Source organism: Hippoglossus hippoglossus, chromosome 14 (genome assembly GCF_009819705.1).
Source record: "Hippoglossus hippoglossus isolate fHipHip1 chromosome 14, fHipHip1.pri, whole genome shotgun sequence".
Lineage (NCBI taxonomy): Eukaryota > Metazoa > Chordata > Actinopteri > Pleuronectiformes > Pleuronectidae > Hippoglossus > Hippoglossus hippoglossus.
The window spans coordinates 4,417,499-4,437,119 of NC_047164.1; the positions used below are offsets into that span (position 1 = coordinate 4,417,499).

The window sequence follows — 19,621 nt, forward strand, 5'->3', positions numbered from 1 at the left end:
CGTGGGAGCCGTGAATATCATCCTTGTGCATTTTTCTCCCTGTCACACTGGTCCCAGCGTGTCGGCAGTTGCCAGCCGGAAGAGAGAATATGATCCCGAGCCTATTGTCGTGCTCTTATCAGCTCATTAAAATGGAATAATTTTGAAAAATCCATCTTAATGGTCCATTGTGACACGTGCCTGGTGCGAGCAGGAGATGGATTAGTCACTTCAGAGTGGTAATTTTCTGCTGTGAATGCAGTAAACAGTATTAAGATAATTACCTTGCTGCCGGTAGCAGGTCTGCGGATGGAGGAGAAACACTTCTGCCTCCGCTCGCAGCTAAAATAGCTGCTGCAAGAGATGAGGTATTATTATCCATCTTCATATTACTTCTGATAATAAGGGAAGTTACTGTAGGTGCGAGGTATATTTCCCCTTGCAGATTTACCTTCTCGTTGAGTTACGGACTGATTCACAGCCTTTGGAGAATTCGCAACTAGGCCACGAGGGCACAATATGACTTGTCAAAAAAAGCGAAATTATAATAATATGACTTTCTACCTTTTTAAGGCTTTTTTATCTGTAATACCCTTGAATATGCCCGAGTCTGTGCTGCGGTTTAAATCACTCCCTGAAAGACCCGATATTCTAAATTTTTTAATAAAAGTAGGTCATTATCGTGTGTGAGGTAAACCAGCTCTTTATCACTTTTAAGTATTGAACAGTGCATGAAAGCTCCGTAAGGCCTCCACCTGCTGCGCTGCTGAGAGCTTCACGTGGTTCAGACAGAAAATAACACATCTGATGTTTGACTTCTTGTTTAATTTTCCTGCTCAGCCACATCCTCGCTCTCTCTTGGCTGCTCTCTCTTGTGTGCGCTGCCTCGTAATGAAATTGTCTGTGTGAAAATGGTTCATCCACCACGGTTGTTATGCACCGTGACAAATGATGTACGCGTGGAACAGTAGGTGCACTATTCCTGGAGTGAATGCGGTGAGAGCACCTGTCCTGTCTGGTCCCAGAGGACAGGGACGGGGCGCAGTGTCCTACTTCACTTTCCGGCTCTGTCCGGCTGTTTTCAGAGAACACAGTGCAATGAATTATACCTTAAAGCTGCCCTGCAACACAACATCAGATAGTATCACCATAAAACTGATCAACCTTAATGTAATAACGTTAAATTGATTTTAAGATTTCTAGAATCTTATCCAGAAAGAATGAACGATCTATAATAATAACAAATCTCATGAAAAGACCAAAAAAGTTCTTCTTAGAATAGCTCTGCACAGTAGTTTTTTGGCAAACCCAACACAATAGATAACACACAATTGATTGACTCTTTCTCACTGTCAACCCCAAACTTATTGTTGATGGTGGATACGATATATATATATATGATATATATATATGATATATATGATATAACTTCACATTGAGGAGCACAGTAGAAATAAGTTTAGTTTGGGTTGTCCTTGACTTTTGCTTCTCTTCATTGTGTCGTAGGGTTTATCACAATGATTAAAGAGAGCTCCTGTAGTTTAGTTTTTTGTTTATTAGGATGCATTTGTTATGACTATATCATATATTCTTATTTTGGTTCAAGAGATCATTACTTTAAAAGTTGTGTGATGATTGGTGAATACAAAAACATTTGAAATAGAACACAGCAGTGACCAGATTTAAACTTTGCAGTGCATCCAAGTTTTCTTTGCTTCAGCCAAAAGAGCCACGAACATGTTTTTGTGTTTTGTCAAAATTAAACCGGACTGACTCGCTTTTTCAAACTTTGGAACCTTGTGGCAATGCATTAACATTTTAAGAAAATATATCCTGTGTCAAAAATAACAAATATACTTCTATGGTTAACAGCCATGGTATGCACCTTTTCATCTTCAGGTTATTTATGTCGATATTTCCCATAAATGCAATTCCATGAAAAGTTAAACTCCTTTTGGCTTTTATTTTCCTTTTGGAACGAACCAGAATCCTCCTCATTCTGTGGAGGTTCGGAGCAGCAGCGGCTGTTTGTCATTCACCAGCCGTGGTAATGTCATTCCACGAGATCTTTCAAAGCTTTGGCACATTTACACGATCCCTCAAACTGCTTTTCTCAATAAAGAAATCTCAGACTCAACTTTAAATTAACGCCAACCTGCCAATAGCCTTTCAACATCAAGCCTAATTAGTAATTGAAGCGCGTCAGTCACCGTGAAAAGAGTCGAAGAAGCTGAAACGAACTTGGAATGTGCACAAACCCACAATCGGCAAAGGACGGATGAAACCTGAAATTTCCAAACAGCGGCGGCGGAGGTGGCGGCGGTTTTATTTTTTACCTGACAGTGCAGCGCAGCCTAATGCGGCGTGGTGAAGCCGGGGTGTTGTGCCAAAAGTTGTGATGCATAAAAAGAAAGTGTTTCCCCTGGCGGCGCGTCTCCACCTCAGTTTGATGCCAGGAGAAGAAAAAAAACAGGAACATAATGGCTTTGCCGTGGTAAACATTTCACAGAATTAAAAAAGAGTGACAGCGGAGTCTAAGTAGTTTGCTCGAGGCGTCTGAGCGACACTAGTTTCACACTCTTTTGATTCTGAGAGACCTCAAGGCCGAAATGGGACAAACTTCCCATTTTTAGCTCTTACAAGACGCTTCCGTGAATAATAAAATCATCACTGTGCTGGGTTTTTTTTTTTTACATCAAATGCAAACTGAGTGAGGCACACGGGAGAATTATTATCAGAAGAGAGGAATAAAATTGAATAGTTTGTTCCATTAACTGTGTAATTCATCACTGTCAATCAGTGGAAGCGCTCACACAGCACATTCATGGCCTGCGAGTTACTGGATGTGATGCTCGAACTGCAAAACTAGGACTCGCCCCCGTTCTCCCGTTCACATCTGTCACCGACTCGTCATCCCGCTCGTCCACATCCATCACTGTCACATTCGTTTTTGATTTAATGCTGCCGTCATCTGGAAATCACGCTGATCACCCGGCGCTCGCTGTCACTAATTGTAATCGTTTAGCGAGTTTTCGTGTTTGCCGTCGTCCGTCCTCCATTGTGCCCCCCCCATCACATCACATCCAGAAATATAAAATCATAAAGATGTGCGACGACAGGACAGTCAGCTTTCACTGTGCCTCTACGAAAAAGTAAAGTGAATTAATCACCGTGTCATCTCCTGAGACGGGATTATTGAACGTTCAATTTCATCCCGTAAACTTTTATCAACACGGTGAGATTAGAAATATGTGTATGTACCTGTTATCAACACAACAAATAAACTGGTTAATGAAAACACTGCCACGATGATGTGTGCTCAGATAAGAAAATCAAAGTCTAAAGATTAGGGTAATCGCTCACGTGTGATTAATGTTAAAGTTCTCTGTTTTCCTTAGTGTGCTTCTAATTTCTAATTTCTCTCTCTACACAAAACATTAATTCATAATTAACTAAAAAAGCCTCCGATGCTGCTTTTGGAAAAAACATGCTCCTGTTTGACTTTTTGACCTGTTTCTGTAAATATCAGCTAAACTGTAACAACACTATAACAACAAGAAGAGAGCCTCACACTCCATGATTTTAATATTGTTTGCTTTGAATATTTAAATACAGTGGTATAATTTATTCATGACCGAACATATTCATACTCGTAACAAATACATGTTGGTAGAAATAATTCAGGCTTGTCCAATGAGAACCGGCTGTAATCTTCCTCAGTTGTTTACTTCTACATCTTATGCCCACAACTATGAATCATATATACACGTATTGCTTTGGACTTGATAATTAAGTTTCATAATTCATCACTTTGAGCAGTAAGTTGCTCTCAGGAGTCGCGGCCACAGTTCCTGCCTGATAACACGGTGTAAAATCAGCTCCTTTACCGTTTCCCTGGCTATTTCTGTGGGCGCCGTCACGGTCGCACAACGAGCTGCGATGGTGGCGAGGTGAAAAAACGTGAACCATCAAGAACTCGGTGAACATGCATGAGAGCAGCAGTCATCGCTCTTTCCTGCTTCTGCCCTGTTGTTCTTTACAGTACACGTCTGCCACCATGTTCACATAGAAACACGTGTAGCTGCTCACTGTCTGAACGCAGCTTCACATCTGTATTATTATTATTATTATTAATAATACACAACCTAAAGCTGACTTTGATGGATCACCTCGTTCACTGGCAGTTTTCTAAATCAGCGCCACTTGATTTTCCTATAATTGAAAACATATGCAAAACAAAAACAACTAGCTGATAACCAGAAAATTGCTTTCTTTTCCCCTGATATACTTTTTATTATATAATATTATTATTAGTCTGATGTGTCCCGGAGAGTGAACAGCAGCAATGTAGTGAATATGTTTCTGTAGTTAATGACGTTAAAAAACATTTAAAGTCCTCTGCTGTTTCTCTGTGAGAAATGAAAGCACCTCCTGCAGGTGCGTCCAGTCTGTGTGGCTACTTCTCAAACCGCTCACTCTGCTGCACTGTGCCGCTCTTTGTCTTTTTGCTTCCTCCATCTTTTCTGTCCCTTCTAGGATTCGTGGACGCGACCAGACACATATGAGGTATGGCTACTAGCTGCTGTAGCCTGACTCTAGTTGTAAATAGCACGAGTAGCGCCACCACCTTTGTGTTTCCTTTTTTTTTGCCTGCAGAGCAGAAGTGTTGTCGCTCAGCCCACATCTAACGTGCACCACATGTACGTGTGCGCTAAATATGTCGCCCCCCCATTAGACGCGTAGTACAGTACATTAAATCCATTTAGTTCCAGCACACGTTTAGGCTTTGCCCTATTTACTTGTCCCTGTTTACTGATATCTCAAAGCAGATCTCAGGCCTTGTAGCGTGCTGTGATTTCCTGCAGCACGGTCTGGTTACTTCTCCGACTCACCTCGAATTTAGGGGAGAGTTCGATTCCTGCAGGGGTTTGTGGGTCGGTCCAGCGTCTCTGCGAGGTCACGCAGAAAACACTGTCTGCTCTGCTGCGGGCCGGCGGTGCCTCTAACTCACCGAGCTCTACTAAATCTTAACAGAGTGGTTTTCAGTGGTGTCGCCTGATTCGGAGTCTGCATGTTTGTTCAACAGTGAAAACGCCCGGAGCCTCATTTATAAACAGGTCTGTGGAATAAAGCCGAACACATCGTTTTATTTATCCAACACAGTTGAAGTAAATTAAAGTCTTTTTGAATCTGACGTCCAAGTTTCTCAGGAGGAACTAGTGATGGGAAATGAATAGATAACTTTATTATAAATGCAAAAACACTGTTATACATGAGGTCTCTGCTCTGGTGTTTGACTGGAAGGAAACATGCAAACTCTTTACCCGACACAAAGTAATAATAATAATAACAGAACTGACAACAAGTGTATAACAATTTAACTTCACTTCACTTCATTCACTTCATTCACTTCATTCACTTCACTTCACTTCACTCACATAACAATGAAGTAAAAGTGAGAAATTAGTTCTTATAACTTGTGTTTCTCAAAAAACGAACGATAACGTGATGAATTACTTAGTTTTTAGTCGTATTAAGTTCATTTTAAATTTCTCGTCCCAGCATGTGACCAGTGTTACTTCACAGACCTGGATTTCAAGTTGGGTCATTTGTTTCTGTGCAGAACACGTGTGTTAGTGTCTGACGGTTTTATTACTGGTCTTTTACAGCTCCCAGTATAAGACACGTTACGTTAAATTCCATTTAGTCTTCATCACTTGACACTGACAAATGACCACACGTTATTTCATGGTGGTGTTTTTGTTTTCTCCATTCGTAGACAACCAGCTATTAGCAGGAGTAGAGTGTAGCTCAATATCACATTTAGTCAGTAGAGGAGTGTGTTTGTAGTCGATGCCCTTTAACAGTTTGTAGTTCCTGTAAATTCCCTCTCAGGTTTCCTCACGTTGGTTTTCTCTTTAATAAAACACTTTGTTCCTGCAGGGGTGAGAAAACAGTGTGGGAGAAAAAACCTGATTCAGTCGCCTGCAGATAAAACTTGTGAAAATAGGAATATTCCAAAAACCTATTTTCTCATGATCTGTGACCGGTTTTCATGTTTTTCTGCATCTGAAGATCAGTCGATAGTTCTGCAGCAGCACTATTAGAACTAAAAGCCACATTAGATATTGTGTTATCGATGCAGCCCACCATATAAAAATCAGCTGCCGGTGAAATAACCTCTAAAAGCTCGGTATTGATCAAACTAATCTATAGTCGCCCGCACTTTTATGCTGGGATCTGACTGTGGCTGGAAGCATAGGCCGCTAACAAGGATGTGTGATACGAGTCGACGCGGTGAATAAAGCCGGTGTTGCGCTGGAGAGATTCAAACCTTTACAATCTGTTTTTATTTCACTGAGGAGAACACTTCAGACAGCTCCTCAGATCAGGGTCTGATTGTAATCACCTCGCCGACGTTAGCACTACCGAGTCGTGCATTCAGGAAATACTCGTGAGGAAAACGTGTGACCTTGCCCGTTACTTAAATAAGACGGAATGCTTCTATTCTGCAAAGTGTAAATACTGAGAAACAGCTTAACAGCTTCTATATCTGATAAGTGAAGATAAACATATACAAATCACATGGTTTAATGCTGTTTATTCAGTTAACTAATTTAATGGATTTACTGTAACATCAGCACCTATCCTGCAAACTGGGATATCTTGAAGCCACTTTAACACTTAGTAGACTTTGAGGATAATTACTTGAAGGAACATTTTACATAAATAACAGGAAAGAGGACATTGCTTTGTATTTTAATGCTCGTTTCATTAACCCCATGAGCCACCAGGGTTCCGTGAACATCAACATTATTCACTCTTTGGGCAAAGACCATTTAAATGCACCAATTATTCCGTCTGATTGTCTCTAAGAGACTCATCCTGTTTGAGGATCCTTCCTTCTAATTGGACAGCTCGTTAATCAGGAGCTCTGTTCTACAAACAGTGGCCAGTTGTGGACGTTGTCGGCTCGGCTCGTTATCCTCCAGCTCTGCCAGAGGACACACGGCTTTAATTATTCTAATCATGCTTTTCCATGACAGGAATTTAGAAAAAAGGAAAACTAAACTTATCACAGGAGATGTTTTGGATCCCAATTTAGGGAAAAGTTTCCTAATGATCTCACTTCTCAGGACGGTGATGCATCCACTGGCTGGAGATTTGCAGATAACCACATCTGTACTGACCAGGACCATTCATTATTTAAAAATGAAACGTAAATGATGAATTTAATGAAATACATTGGTCATAGAACCTGTCAGCAAAGCCTGTATAAAACTTGGAGTGTTTTTTTTTTATTTGGCACGAGTGTTTCATGGTGCACAGATAGTCATATTCTGACTTGACATGGTTAATGACCAAATACACAAAACCCTCCAAATAGCTTCATTTCTGTGTCAGATTTAGTTCTACTTAATAAATGTTAGCACATGCTATACAAAGTATATCTGCCAAATCTCAGTATTTTAGCATTTCATTGTTAGCGTGGTGATGAGAGCAAATTAGTGAAAGCACCACAAAGAAAATGTGCAATCTCACAAAAAAGAAGGAACTGTGGCTGTGGACGTTTTGTTAATAACCTGTTTCCTGGTAATAGGTAAATGTTTAATGTTGACGTCAGACCAACCTTTATGATTCATGTCACCAAGGTGGAGCCACAGACGTCTTTCACATCCTGCTCACAGTTAATATTCAACAATACCTTTCTCGTCCAGTGAGACATTAATGAGGCATTAACTGTGGCTGCTGTGGGGGATAGAGATATGCTCCCGAAAAACAGAATCCTCCACAAATTATTTTTAAAAAAGCGATTTGCACCATCATTGCTAAGAAAAGCTCCCCTTGTGTCAACTTTAATTAAAATGTATTGAAGCAGCGCACATAAGAGAGTGAACTGGTTTCCTTCCCTGACAGACGCAGCCAGGCTGTCTCTCTCTCTCTCTCTCTCTCTCTCTCTCTCTCTCTCTCTCTCTCTCTCTCTCTCTCTCTCTCTCATGTAAACGGTGTAGAACAAAATATGTGACAAGCAAGACGCATGTATTGACAGATTACATAACCCAGTCAAAAGCAAAGCAGAGGGAAACTGAAAAAAATCAAGTCCATGCTTTCCCATTACCCGTCACACGTGATTATTTATCTGCTCGGAAATCGTAAATCAATTATTGGAATTAATCAGCGAATCAATCACCTTCACTTCCCCTTCTGCCGTGTTATTAAAACATTTTTCTCCATTTACCTGTGTCCTGTTTACACTCGGACATTGTGCCCACGGTGCGGCTCCTTCCTGTGTCACCGCACTGAGACAAGATTAATGTTGCCCTTTCTAAATGTTCCAGGACACTCCCCGGGATGTTCTGTAAACAAGCAGAAATATTTCTGCCACATCTGCACCATCCCCGCTCTCGAAAAAAAGGGATAACAGCTCACGCCTTAATGCTAATACAACAAATATTCAATTATTTATAAAAACATAAATGCTGAAGCACCTAGAATGCCTGAAATATTAATAGAAAATTTGTGGCAGCTCGGCGGAAGATGTATGTCCCCTGTTGGCTGGAACTGTCGGTCGCCCAGAGGAGAGAAAAGCTGTTGCTGTATTTTTTAACAGCGACAGAGTTTCAGTGTACACGACTCTCCTTGGTGTCGGTGTCTCTGCGGCAGAGTTTCAGGAAACCACGGCACACAAAATACAAAACGTAGACCGCGTGAATATGTTCAAAATGTCACCAGAAAACAAACCACTCTGTCCTTTGGCCTCCTCGTCCTCTGTATTTTGTAACATCAAGCTCCAGCGCACGATTACACAGGGCAGGTGAGGTCGGGGGGGGGGGGGGTGAAGTCGGATGTCGCCTGCCCACCTGTGCAGGGAGCGGGCAGATCTCGTCCTCGGGGATCCTGCTTACCCCCGAAACAGCCGGTGCCACTAAGCAGGCAGAGCGATAAATGCGGCCTGCCGAGGAAAATAAAAGCAAGTTTTTAACAAGTCGCTTGTCCCCAACTGCAATTACACCGTTCCAACTGCAATCAGAGTGAGTGTAAACCTGCAGCTACACGACGCTAATCAGCAAACTGGAGGAGCTTTGCACTTTATGGGTCAGGGCTGAGTTCCAGGCGGATGCAGGGACATTTTCCTCTGTTCCCATAATGCACATGATGTTTTTTATATGTGCGAGAGACGGAGAACATTCTTGTTGGATTTTTTTAGGATTGACATTTTTTTTTATGGAGTAAATGTTACTGTGTGTGGAACTTGGCCGCACTCTAAAGGAAAAAAGGCTGGTGTGTGTTTTTTCTATTTTTCTTATCATCAAAAGATGTAATAAAAATACCGAACCCTCCTGTCTGAGTTCTGCAGCTTCCTCGTTCTGTGCATGTGTGTGTGTGTGTGCCACTTACTGCACAATAAGAAAAATGTGGAGCAACACCAGTCCTATCTTTGACTATATTTTTCGCAACTATATATTCCGTCTCTGCTGTTTTATTAGGAGCTCATTGACATTGTAACTTCATCACATCAATCAAAAGGTGTTTTAATTTTTCCATCAGCTTCCTTTCCCATCATCTGTGTTTGTCCAAACCAGAAACCTAATCCCATCATTTCCCTGGTTCTCCTGCAGGAAAACCAACAAATATAAAAAGCCCTCACGAACAAGCTGAGGGGAAAGTAGCAAGACTTGCATTTATTTCTACAAGAATGTGACAGTGAGAATAATTTCCCTTCTCTCCTTCTTTCCTGTTCTCCACAGAGCCTTGACAGGAACATCGTGGTGCGCAGCCACGCGCGGATCTCCTCTCTCACCTTGAAAAATGTGCAGTTCACGTACGCCGGCCAGTATCTCTGCACCGCCAGCAACTCCATCGGCCAGGACAACCAGCACATGCACCTGGAAGTTCGCTGTAAGTCGCCTGACTCCACACTTTGGGTTTTTTCACAGCCGTCAACACATTTTTTACATTTATCTCCCAATCTCAGAAAGAAAAGAAACACACTTCTCCAAAATGTTTAACGATTCATTGAAGACAAAGTATTAAAGTTAAGATAAAGTAAAGGGATTCTTCTTAAGGAAACTGTGCAGCAGGGATCCAGAAGTGTCTTCAAATCAAATGTCACCAAGCTCTCGAGAGTCAGTAATAGTAGACCGGAGAATCTTCTGATCAGATTCTGATGGTCGCTGCGTTCCAGGAGTTGGAGCTGATGGTTTTTTGTCTCCAGACATTTCCTTCATGCACCTGTTTCTGCTTTATTACCTAAAAACAGCATTTGACGTCACCCTGCAGCACTTTTGTTTATTAGTAGTTGAATGTACCAGTGGGAAGGTGCACAGAGGAATCAACAGAGGTGCTAACACAGAGCTTTACCCTCACGCCCCTTTATTTAAACCACAGCCGTCCTGCCCCTGCACTGCATGATGGTATCTTTCTCCCAGCGTATCTTTAATGTGAGTACGTTGTGTCACGCAGATGTTTTCTGCTGCTTTCACAAAGAGTCTGAGCCCATTCAGCCTCCAGACAGAGCTCTGCAGCCTTTTGCAGCAGCTGAACAAAAGTCTGATTGTTCAAATATCCCATTAAATGTGCTGCTTTGTGCATGTGACCCGTCGTTACACTAACATGACGCTGAGCTTTTTCTTTCGGGATGTGAAGAGGATTTCAAGATATATGAGAAATAAGTGCATGTGAAATAGTTTGCCTAGACTCTGCCTTAAAACTGAGACGACTGGAATCAAACCTCATTGCAGAGGAGTGTTTTACCAACTGCATATTCTGATAAAAAATGAAGAGAAAGACACTGCTGTAAAATAAACGAACAGGCCAACATGGTTGTTTTATCATCGAGAGAACATCTCCCATCTCGTGTGAAATGAAGCGGCGTAAAATAACCGTGCAGCACAAAGGCAGCCACGCGTGTCCCCTGTCATCATGAATGTTAAGAGATGTCGTCTGTCACAGGAAACGTGCTCCCGGTGTAAACATCAAACTATTTGTTCCTCTGGTTCCTTTTTTTTACACAAAACGTCGTAACCTTTCCTCTCACTGTTCCACCGTCGTAACCTTTTAACAGGGAACTACTTTTATCGGCTACATGTGAGTTTTATCTCGACTCTTTGTTGTAAAGTGCTCATGCGGTGCAATCTAATTCTTAGTAAGTTATAGCAGAGATTAACACATTAAACTACTGGCAGAGGCAGCAGCACAGGCAAGGCAAGCAAATGCCTTCAGGCCCCCGAGATGAGGGGGGACCCCCGAGAACAGATGATTAGAATTAGAAGCCCCCTAATGAGGCCCCGTGCCACTTGTCTTGCTGCCAAAAACTTCCTAATTTCAGAGGTTTGTTTGAAGACTCGAACTTTTAAAGTATATGATGTTCCTGGGATGGTGGAGAGAGTTTGCACTAATACTTTAATACTTTTAATGCTACTGTTATTTATGTGTCTGACTCCTTCTGACAGGAAGCTTCGTTTAAAACCTCCCAGCTGGTGCAACAGGCTGCGTTTCAACAGTTGCACGAATGTATTGATGTATTGAAGCAACAGCTTCAGCTCGTTAATCTACAATTATTTTGCAGACAATTACTTTTAAAAAATTATAAAAGAGGCCCTTAAATATGAGTACGGTCACATGAAAAGCTTGTGATGGCGCTTTCTTACTTTCTGAGGATCCCCATTAGCACCAGTATTAGCATTATCTATTCTTCCTTCGTCCACCACACACAGTCATACACATTACGTAAATTATATATATATTACATAAACACAACAAACAATCAAGGCCACATAAACAAACAGAAACAGCTAATCTCAGTAAATCGTTTAAGTTCAAACAGAAGAGAATCAAAAAAGGTAAATCTTTTAACAGATTTGGGGCAAAACACAATATTTTAGATTATTTTCTGTGTGTTTTCACAGTTAATTGATAATTCTTAACAAAAATGTACATCTTATAATAAGTTATAAGTTTTGTTTTTACCCATCCTGCACAATTCCCACATTAAATTAAATTCCAGGGAAACAAGGTTATTATATTTCTACTTTCACGTTAATCCATACGTTATCTTTGTCCAGTTTACACAAAGACACCAGTGAGTTACTGCTCCGGAGTTATTTAAAGATGCTGTTTTAACGAATATATTCGAACCGCTCTTTAATCCTCTCCTGAACAATATGCAGCATTATGACATGACACTGCTACTTGCAGTCACCTTCGTTTCCGGGGATGAATAATAGGTGAGAGAGAGCGGAGTTTGCTTGGTGCCACAGTGACTCGTTTCCATGGGGACGAAAGTGTCGGCTCCAGCAGAGCCGTGACGTTCCAGGTATGACGTGAGAGAGAGAGAGAGAGAGAGAGAGAGAGAGAGAGAGAGAGAGAGAGAGAGAGAGAGAGAGAACATGCATCAAACCCCAGCTGGATATTATCAGAGGGTATTTCATGTCCTAACCGAACCATCTTGATGCCAGTAATGTTGTTTGAAGGTTGCAGGGCGGGAATGTAATAAAGTGTAAATTATATTTTCCACATCTGCTTGACTGCAAGAGGCGGAGAGGGTAATTTTAGTGGCTGTATTATTTTCCGCTTTGCTGCCAAGTAACAACAGTCTTCAAGTATTAGGAGGTTCATGTTTTTCTTTGTTTTGCCAAATTTCAAATGTAACGGTGATGGCGAGGTTAAATCGCTCGGTGGTGTTCAAATCCATCTTAGGTAAACAGTTTAGTGGATTTTTCTTTTTTTATCGTCCGCAGCTTAGCATCAAAAAATCTTTATTTTCTCCACGGTTCATTTGTTGTGGATGAAAACAGCCTGAAATTCAGGTTAAACTCAGCACTTTAACCTCATTCTTACTGTTTTATTTTAAATTAAATGTGCTGGAGTACAGGGGCGAAACAGAACTGCATATTTTAACATTAGCTATCCTGAGGCAATACTAACATACTGTACCATCGAAATACGCCAAGTACATGAGCTCTGTGCCATTTTCCCATCAGTTCATCACCTCAATCAACACATGTTTTTGGAGCAGATAAACATGGAGCTGAAGCCAAATCGTACTTGATCTCATTCTGAAATCTGCCGGATGTTAAATTGGTAAAAAAATTAAAATATAAATCCCAACAAATGCTTAATTGGATTAATATGCTCTGCTCTCAATGTGCCAGCAATTTGCTGAGAGATATAATCACAATGCAGCATTGATAGAGTTGTTTGAGGGGTTCGCAGTTAGCTCTAGTAATCAGCGAATAATCAGGTAGCTGATTCACTGTTGCCAAGCAATTATCGATAAGAGAAGGTGCTTTGTCTTGAGCAGAGCTCCCGCTCTCTGTCCTCTATCGCCGCTCGCCCACTCACAGAATGAAGGCGTTATCTAAGGGTGGAACTTCCTATCTGCTGCACAGCGTGATCCTATTAGCCGGGCTGAGGGCGTCTGGGTCTGCTGCTGAAGGACTGATACAGGAAAGTGTTAATGTCTCCTGTGCTCCGGCTCCGTTTCGTCAGCTGTCGAGGTTTGTTGAGCGAGTCGAATGAAAAGTATGAGCGAGGTGCAAGCAGGTCGCTTCGGGGAGGCGCCTCCGTCCTGATGGCTTCGCAGTTAGATCCTTTAAACTTACGGTGCATCACAGCAGTCGCTAATTATACTTTGCATTTTCTTTATGTGGTTTTCTCTACATTTGCAGATAGCAACAGTTTAGCAATGATTATACCCGTACTTTAAGAAATAGCAGAAAAACCATTGATGTGCATCGTAGATATATTAAAGTCTGAGCATTTTTATCCCAAAGAAATTCCACTAGAATGATCATTTTCTCAGTATCTTGTCCCTGGGGAGGCAGAATCAGCGTCAGTTGAGCCTGAACGTGTACAGGGATTTATTCCTTAATTGGTTATAAAAAATAATAAAAAACTTGATATGCCACTAATAGTCCTATTTAAATACAGCCACACACACTCTGATGAATGGAAAAAGCCCTCATTGCAGACGCACTATGGTTACACCACTTTATTGCTTGATGGAGGAATTATATCCAAGTTTTCAAAGATTTTTTTAAATATGGATTTTGAAGCTTGTTGTGTAGTTTGTTTGTGCTCAACCCGATTTTTGTCTTAATTGGAAAATGCTCAATTTAAAATAAGGTTAAATTTGGAAAATACCCCAAAACATTATGCTGTTTACATGATGCATAAAAAAGACTGAATATTGTCATATCCCAGAATGATATTGGAGCATAAGTGTGAAGGTAAACACACTGAGACTTCAGCCTTCAGGTATGAAACAGACAGGTCACAGGGACTTAAGCAAGTCAATGAGGCCCCACAGCAACACTGATAACAAGCAGTGAGTGAGCGAGTGGCTTCAGGTGAAGGAGCCTCTTTGGACTCGTCCTCATCATCAATCCATAGCAACCGTGCACTGCAGAGCTTTCAAGGATCCAGGGTCACAGCTAAAAAACAAAAACCCCGACAGTATCAGAGGCCACAGCGTTTCCCAGCACTCGGGAACAAAAGCCTACTTCACTGCATCCGTGAGTAGCTGCTCGGTGATGTGAGCAAAGGTACGACGAAAGAAAACAACACGGGAAAACAATCACCTCCTGTTTTAGCCTCTTGTGCTTTTCAACAACGATGCCCAGAAACTAAGGCAAATATAGAACAGGAGCAGTGACGTGTGTTTTCATCAAATTCAGTCCAACGTTTTTGTTTTTTAATCAAGATCCGTGAATTATTTCCTGGGAAATTGATGAAAATGTCAAAGAAAGTGGAAAAATAAATACCTTGATCCGCCCTGGTTTGTCTGGCTCCTCTCCAAACTGTAATGGGATCTGTCTCGGGCCCCCACGTCTCATCCTTCCACCGAGTATCGTGGGAAATCCATTTAGTATATTTCTGTGCGGAATCCTGTTGACAAACAAACGGACAGAGAACAAATCACCTCCTTGGCAGAAGCAGTTGCATTTTCTATTGGACCTGACAGTTTACAGTGTTGTTATTAATGTTGCACACTTGTGATTGTGCGTGGATTAGACTGCCTGTGTAATAATGACACTCAGCCCCGTGAGACACTGACGTTTTTGTAATTGCTGCAGCATCTCGCAGTAAAACGTCGCATTTACCTTTCGTCGCAAGTAAAACGGGCCCCAAAAAAAAAGAAGCAATTTAAGGTCCCATAAAAAACCCAGCATTGCCTTTAAAAACTTAAATGGATACCATAAAAGACCTCAGCCCCAAAATAGTATAAAAACGTGACGTGAATACAACCATAAGATTATAATATTCTGTGAAGCTGCAGATTTCCAAAAGGAAAGTTTCCCACCGGCAGATCCTGGAGATGCTGAAAAGAGGAGGTGCTTTGCTCCTGTAATGAAGGAATCAGTGTGGCGTCGCTCAGCTGCATCGCTCCTCTGCATCCTGGGGATTTCTCATGCAGAAACGATACGAGTTGTATATTGTTTATTGTATTAAAAGGGTTTAGAAACTAACAGAGCAGAGTTGGTGTGAGATTATAAAAACAGCTTTGTACTGGTGAATATTTTACTCCTTTTGAGGAACATTATTCCGGCTCAAACTAAGGCTGAGTGAAGCCTTTCTGGAGATCCGCTAACAAAACCCCCTGAAGGTAGAACCGAACCCGGTGCCAGTCACAGCAGGACGTCGAGTTCATGCACATCCAAGACGCATCTTGACTTCTCCATTCAAAAAGGCAGTTTGTAAAAGATGACGGGTTTTATTGAAGCCAAATCCAAGATGTTCTATAGTTTATTCACCACGATGTCAGCACGACGACAGTGTGGGAAAAATACTGTCTTGTAGTCCAGAGATGGAGGAAGTACTCGGTTACTTGAAGTAAAAATACAAATCTTTTCTACTTTACTAAATAGAACTCAAACCCTTGAAGGAGAAAAGTGATAATTGGACCAATTCCTGTCTCGTTATCGATCACTTTTATAAATATAAAAAAACAATGTGTTGTAAACATGGAGTTTGGTAGAAAATAGATCAATCTTGATGGTGTTGTCTTAATTTTTGTATCTGGTGTCATGGGTTAATTAAACAAAGGCCGGCTGTGACATTTTACCGTCTTCACTCTCCTTTTCCCTTTGCTGCTGCAGATGCTCCAAAGATCCTGGGTGGGGTGATGACGTACACGTGGGAGGGAAACACAGCCAACATCAGCTGTGAGGTGGAGGCTCACCCCGGAGCGTCAGTCGTCTGGTTCAGAGAAGACCTGCCGCTGCCCAGCGCCAACGCCACCAACATCAAGATCTACAACACGCCGACCGGCAGCAACCTGGAGGTCTGCAGTTCCTGCTGTTTGCAAGTCACTGGAAACTACAGTGTTTTCAGCGTTTAGATAATATCACAGCTCTTGTCTGTAGTTACAGCTTTTTACTTACAAAACCAACCTTTAGAGGCAATTACATTTAAAACAACAAGGCTTTTCACTTTGGCTTTGGATATTTGTCAGTTTAAAAGGAAACTTCTATTTCCTACTCATGAATGAAATCGATAAACTCGCCTCAACTGAGAATAAGTGAGTGTCAGGAATAAGCAACGAGTACGATTATAACTGCATCTTTAAGTACGGAGTGATAGATATTGATGTCAACGAACCAGTGGATAAAGATCAGTTCCTACAACCGAGTTCTGTGCTTCTCTGGAATCACTCACTTGTGATTAGTCATGACTGAACTTCTAAATGAATTACATCCTTCACTCGTTTTCCTAGTTGTATCCTTTTCTTGTTCAATGTTTGTCTGAGGTTTTAAACTTGTTTTATTTTACTCCTTCCCCCTCAGATTACCCCTGATTCCGGTGACTTCGGGAGCTACAACTGCACGGCAGGAAATGCAATGGGCACCGAGCACAAGGAATTCCTTCTCATCCAAGCAGGTTTGTCAAGTGAAACCTCATTCTTATCCATCCAGCCGTTGTCTTCCGCTCATCCGTTCTCGGGTTGCGGAGGGAGCCGACCGCACTCTCCAGCTCTTCCTGGGGATCCCAAGGCGCCACCAGGCCTGTTGGGATATGTAACCCCTCCAGGGAGTTCTAGGTCTACCCCCTCCACTGTCCGCTAGTTTTGGCTGCTTGTATTCGCAATCTCATTCTTTTGTTCACGACTTCAGAGCTTGTGATCATAGATATAAGTGTAAGTATGATGAGAGCGGTCAGGTACAACGCCTCCCCCCTTTGCTTGGGGCAACAACTCCCCCCCAACCTGTGCACTGGACGTCTTCTTCTTCTTAAATTTAAACTTGAGGACTCTGCAATCCCTAAATAATTGAGATATTGAGTTGTGATCAGTCACATTATCAGTACATGATGAACGAATAACATCCGAACCTCCTCCACCCTTCACATTTCAAGTCAAACTCCCCTGATCCAACCACCCTCGACTAAGTGATCGTTCCAAGGTCAAGTTTAATTCCCAGGACTTTTAGAGCTCTGCAGTAAAACCAGGACCAAGGCCCATTAGATGTTATGGATACAATGTTAAAGTCAATTCTTAAGGCAGTCAAACGGGGCAATGTGTGATGTGCTATATGCAGCGGGGTCGAAAATGATGAGACCACCTTTCCATTCACTTATATTTATTCACAGTGGTTATAGGCACTGACCCACTGCCACTATGAGGCGCTCCCCAGCACAGACCAGTTAGGAAGTGTGGGCAAACATCCAAATTCCTCTGGAACTGTCCTTTAAGTCCTAAAGATTGTGTTTTTTGTTAGCTTCATTTGCTTTGCTAATTGTTTTGGACCCATCAGAGGAGGCCAGTCACTCAGGACCCTGACTAAATACAGTGCGGTTAAATTAATTGGACTGACAACCTCCGCTGCCACTCAGTAATACATTGTCGGCCCTTTGAGGTGTTTTTCTTTTTCGGCTTTCTCATTTGCTGCGTAACCTCGTCAGTATGCCTGAAGCGTCTCCTTCAGACCAGAGCCGGGAAATACACCCTATAAATACAGTGGGGTCTCCTTCATAGGTATATTTTGTACGTTTATCCATCAATGACGTGTATGGTGAGAAAAAGACCTCTTTAGTGTTACAAGATAATCATACACAAGCCAGATATGATCGTGTGGGAGGAATCATTATCTGTTGTGTTGCTGTTTGTGGCTCCAGGAAGTTTGCAGATAAATTGATTGGTGATTAGTTTATTCCGTTGCCATTTAGCATATAGAGATAAACATCCAGCGTTGCTTCGTAATGAACAAGCGGTGAGGTTCCAGTGTTCGAGCCCCAGAGGGCCTCACTGTTCATTAACACCCAACAGCCCCATCGCGATCAATGGAACAGACGACGCACTTTCGCTGTGCGTCGAAAGGAGGTCAGTGAAATCAAAGAGGTTCATCCCCTGGAGAGCAGGAACGTGATCCGCAACTTTAAAAATCTCTGCAGCTGATGGATTTTCTCATAGATTTTTCTATTAACTCATTAAGAATCATGCTTCCGACAAATTCGGTTTATCAGATTTCTTGCAAATTAACCAAATTGGAATGGAAGCGCTGAACGGACTTCCCGACACATTGACTACCATGGTCAGGTCAGAACCGGGCCCCCCCCCCCCCCCCCAGTAGCGTGAACGAGGTACTGCAGTGTCGTCAGACGGCTGCTCAGCTCTGCAGGCTGTGACCCTCAGTCTTATCTGCAAAGAGCACAGCGAGGAAAGCTGTTGCTGCAAACCCCCGAGCTTCGGGGCGGAACAGAGGAGCGTGGTGCAGCTCAGTTGTGAAAGCTGCTGATTCTGAGCGGCAGGTGTTGCATTGACTGGCCCCTGATGCTTTTTAATGCAATTCTCCTTCAGCACAAACACAGGAGCAACACTGACAACTGCATCTTTGTTTTATTTTGATGGATTAGAGCTTCATTTCAAGGGTTCAAGCACAATAACACATTTTAATACTGTAATGATGCAACATGTGTCTGAAGAGTCATATTGTGCTTTATAGATCGAACATATGAGCAAGAATGAGAAGAAAAGGGGTTTTGAGTAAAGTTGTATTTACTCAGGAAGTCTATTTATAAAAGTATTATTAAAACTTAGGAATAGGAATTGCTAAAGCATGTTAAATGAATCAGCAGCTCTTAAATGAAAACACAGATATGCTGACGGCCTCTAGATGTCAGTGATGATAATCAATTTTTTTTATTTAACCGTGGTAAGTGAGACGTGTTTTCATAGCAATAGTTTTAAGGGAGAGAAGATATACAGAGATTAATGCCAGGAACAGTAGAGATGCTATCACAGGGAAATGTGAGAAAGAGTTTATGAGCCTTTTGTAAAACTTACATTTATTTAAAAGAATATTGGAGATTGCCTTTTTAGTGCCAAGTTGTTTCTTGAACATTTTATACGAGGAGATACACGTAGTTACTACATGGTCACATTTCAAGTCTTTTATTGTATTTTTTGTATTGGACACAGCTTTTGAGAAGAAATAACATTTTTACTTTTGTCTTTCTCCGTTGCAGATGTGCCCTCATCGCCAGAAATTCAATATGTGGAACCTTTCTCGAGCACAGCAGTGGCCGTGTTTGAGGAGCCCGACGCCACTGGAGGGGTTCCCATCACCAAGTACAAGGTGGAATGGCGTTTGCCCGGCCAGGATTGGACTGGCAGGGAGTATGAAGCCGACGACGGTGAGTCATA

At 41.9% G+C, this 19,621-nt stretch overlaps 1 protein-coding gene across 13 annotated transcripts in view; it reads left to right on the forward strand.

The window, feature by feature from the left end:
* Nucleotides 1-19,621, forward strand: part of ncam1a (neural cell adhesion molecule 1a) — a 231,098-nt gene that overhangs the window by 171,468 nt on the left and 40,009 nt on the right. For 8 of the 13 annotated variants that reach the window (XM_034607152.1, XM_034607153.1, XM_034607155.1 and 5 more), the window contains exons 9-13: nucleotides 4,516-4,545; nucleotides 9,729-9,879; nucleotides 16,080-16,264; nucleotides 16,767-16,860; nucleotides 19,444-19,611. In XM_034607152.1, the coding sequence (XP_034463043.1) occupies nucleotides 4,516-4,545; nucleotides 9,729-9,879; nucleotides 16,080-16,264; nucleotides 16,767-16,860; nucleotides 19,444-19,611 (628 nt within the window). The remainder of the gene's footprint in view (nucleotides 1-4,515; nucleotides 4,546-9,728; nucleotides 9,880-16,079; nucleotides 16,265-16,766; nucleotides 16,861-19,443; nucleotides 19,612-19,621) is intronic. The other 5 variants (XM_034607154.1, XM_034607163.1, XM_034607166.1 and 2 more) reach the window with 1 other exon arrangement.